We start from the raw sequence: 3,661 nt of genomic DNA on the forward strand, positions 1-3,661 counted from the left end.
AGCCATACTTCGTGGTGGGTTCGTTGCTGATGTTCTTGCAACTGCTACAAGAGTATGCCATTTGTGCCATGGACATCACTAAAGTCTCAACGGACGTCCTCAACAGCTCCATCGACTTGTTACAGGTGTGTGTGTGTGTGTATGCATATATATATATAGATATATATATATACATATATATATATATATAAGTGTGTGTTTGTTTGTTTTTTTGGCATGTGTTTTATATATACATGTATACATATACCATTGTGAACGAAATGTTCGTAGCGCTCGACCGGACTGATTTAGTCACTCTGCAGTCATACGCATCACAATATTCAGGTATCGCTATCACGACACTCACCAACCGCCACACTAAAGCATACCAATACACACCTTATAATAAACATTACTAGCAACCGCTTTATACTAAACAATGCTAACAACCGCCTTATATATAGCAATACCAACGACCACCTTATAAATAACAGTACGGACAACCACCTTATATATAACAATATAACAACGACCTTATAAATTTCAATACTGGCAACCACCGTATCAGTAACAGTACTAACAACCACCTTATAAATAACAATCAACAATGACCTTATAAATTTCAGTAATGACAACCACCGTATATATAACAATACAACAACGACCTTATAAATTTCAGTACTGACAACCACCCTATCAATATCAGTACTAACAACCGCCTTATATATAACAATACAACAACGACCTTATAAATTTCAGTACTGACAACCACCGTATCAATAACAGTGCTAACAACCGCCTTATATATAACAATACAACAACGACCTTATAAATTTCAGTACTGGCAACCACCGTATCAATAGCAGTACTGACAGCCGCCTTTTAGTTTATGTGACTATTAACGTTGTGGCGTCGGTGATAGTCACACTGAACCATTCCCTCCACACCGGACAGATTTGACTCGAGTATGCAACACACAATTTAGGGTTTAAGGAAGGTGTAGGGCTGTACGTGCGTGGCACTGCACACCACCAGCTCAATAGCACAGCCGCACCTCATGCTTCGAACTGTCTCGGATTGTGATGGAGGTACATATTAGTATCATCAAGCTCGATTGGATACAGGGTTAAAGCTTAACCTGATATGTTCTAAGGTTTAGGGTTTGGGGTTAAAGCTCTCGGCAACGTTTCTTGTCCATTGGTCGTATAATTTCACTGCATTGCACTGGCTGAGTGCGTATCACTAAATACTGTTAGATCAAACACGGTGTTGTGTATGGCAATGCAGGTGACTATCACGTTAGTTTCTGCCCACTACACTACCAGGCTACACTCAGGCACGTTCACAACAACACACACACTCTATAGCTATCAATACGTTATGATATACATCACTCTTACACCATCTCTGTCACTCAGCTACACTATGTAATGCCAACACACACACTCTACAGCTATCATTACGTTATAACACACACACTCTACAGCTATCATTACGTTATGATATACATCACTCTCATACCATCTCAATCACTCAGCTACACTATGTACTGCCACTACGCACACTCTACAGCTATCATTACGTTATGATATACATCGCTCTCACACCATCTCAATCACTCTGCTGACCGTTGCATAACTTGCCCTTCGGTTACCTCTTGCTGATCGTTGCACTGCTTCTCTTCGGCTGACCTGTTGCGGCCCTGTAGTTCTACAACGCACGTGTGCATCAGTTAATACTTCAAGCGGGGGCCATTGAGGTGGTTGGGCTCAAAACCATCACAGCAAAGCATCTGGGTATGTCCGTTTGGGGCTTTAGGGTTTTAGGGTTAGGGTTAGGGGTTTAGGGTCACATCTGGGTAAGTCTTTATGTGGTTGGTGGTCTATGTGCGTGTTGTTTGTTTTGAGGTGATCTTTTCTTGTACATGTCTGTACTTGTCAAGTGGTTTGATTGAACGAGTGGGCAAGTGAATGTGATTGGTTGCTGAATTGGTTAAGCTGCCTCGTAATATCAATGACTGACTATTGTTTTACGTCCGAATATGTATATTTGTACATGTGTATGTATGTATGTATGTATATATATATGTATGTATGTACATGTTATTAGTATAGTCTATTAGTATAGTGTATTAAAACATGTTATTAGTATAGTCAATTAAGTATAGTATATTAAGGCATGTTATTAGTATATTCTATTAGTATAGTCTATTAAGACATGTTCGTAGTATGGTCTTTTGGTATAGTTCGAGGCATGTGATTCGTATAGTCTATTAGTATAGTCAATTAGTATAGTGTATAGGACATGTTGTTAGTATAGTCTATTAGGATAGTCTATTAGGGCATGTTATTAGTATGGCCTATTAGTATAGTGTATAAGGCATGTTGTTAGTATAGTCTATCAGTATATTGTATTAAGGCATGTTATTAGTATAGCCTATTAGTATAGTGTATAAGGCATGTTGCTAGTATAGTCTATTAGTATAGTGTATAAGGCATGTTATTAGTATAGCCTATTAGTAAAGTGTATAAGGCATGTTATTAGTATAGTATATTAGTATAGTCTATTAAGGCATGTGATTGGTATAGTCTATTAGTATAGTGTGTAGGGCATGTTGCTAGTATAGTCTATTAGTATAGTCTATTCAGACATGTTCGTAACATGGTCTATTAGTATAGTTCGTATAGTCTATTAAAAAATGTGATTAGTATAGCTATTCCCTTGCATTTCTTAAACTTATACTTGGTGTGTATAAGTACACGTGATGTATGCACTTATATGTGGACATACTCACACACACACAACACACAACACACACACACACACACACACACACACCACACACACACAAACACACACACACACACACTCGCACACACTCACACACTTTCTTCTCTCTCTCTCTCTCACTCATAACCTCACACTCGCACTTATACACACCCATACACACTCACATTTCGCACGTATACACACTCGCACTCGCACCTTTACACACACCCATACACACAGCCTTGACCTCCCAATGCCTGGCCGTGATCCAACGGTTCATACCACTGCTGAGGTCAGCCCTCTCCAAGCAACTGACAGTCAAGCAGCGACTGCTCCTGACCGAGTTTACGCGTGTGGCGAATGACTACGCCGAACACCAGCACGAGATTGTGCGCAAAATTACAGACATCATGGAGTCAGTCTATCACTATCATATGAAGGTGTGTGTCTATCACTATCACATGTCAGTGTGTGTGTGTCTATGGCTATCATATGAAGGTGTGGGTGTGTCTATGACTATCATATGAAGATGTGTGTGTCTATGACTATCATATGAAGGGGTGTGTGTGTGTCTACCACTAGCATATGAAGGTATGTGTGTGTGTGTGTGGGCTGTTTCGATACAGATGGGTTGCCATGGTGATGTCTGTAACCAGGTCGATGCGTACGTCTTCCGTTGTTACTGTGTTAGATATACACGAGTGTCCGTGGATTGGCTTGGGTGCACCCGTAGCATGCTTCTGCCAAACATTAACTTGCATTACATCACCACACGCACATGCACACACAGCACACACGCCAGCTGCGTACTCTGATCACATGACCACATCGATTGTTCTGGTTGTGTGTGTCCGTGCGAATAGCCTAAAGGCGTCTCCTCATTTGAGTGGATTGCGTTAGTGAGTGTATGTGA

General features: G+C 40.5%; 1 protein-coding gene across 1 annotated transcript; it reads left to right on the forward strand.

Moving 5' to 3' along the window:
- Positions 1-29: 29 nt before the first annotated feature.
- Positions 30-3,188, forward strand: SARC_11705 (hypothetical protein; the record flags this gene model as incomplete). The annotated part of the gene is made up of 3 exons (XM_014294204.1): positions 30-125; positions 1,688-1,775; positions 2,989-3,188. Coding segments are annotated over 3 exons (384 nt in total), but the record flags the coding sequence as incomplete, so codon positions are not given.
- Between the last annotated feature and the right edge of the window lie 473 nt (positions 3,189-3,661).

Source organism: Sphaeroforma arctica (genome assembly GCF_001186125.1).
Source record: "Sphaeroforma arctica JP610 unplaced genomic scaffold supercont1.1831, whole genome shotgun sequence".
NCBI classification, from domain to species: Eukaryota; class Ichthyosporea; order Ichthyophonida; genus Sphaeroforma; species Sphaeroforma arctica.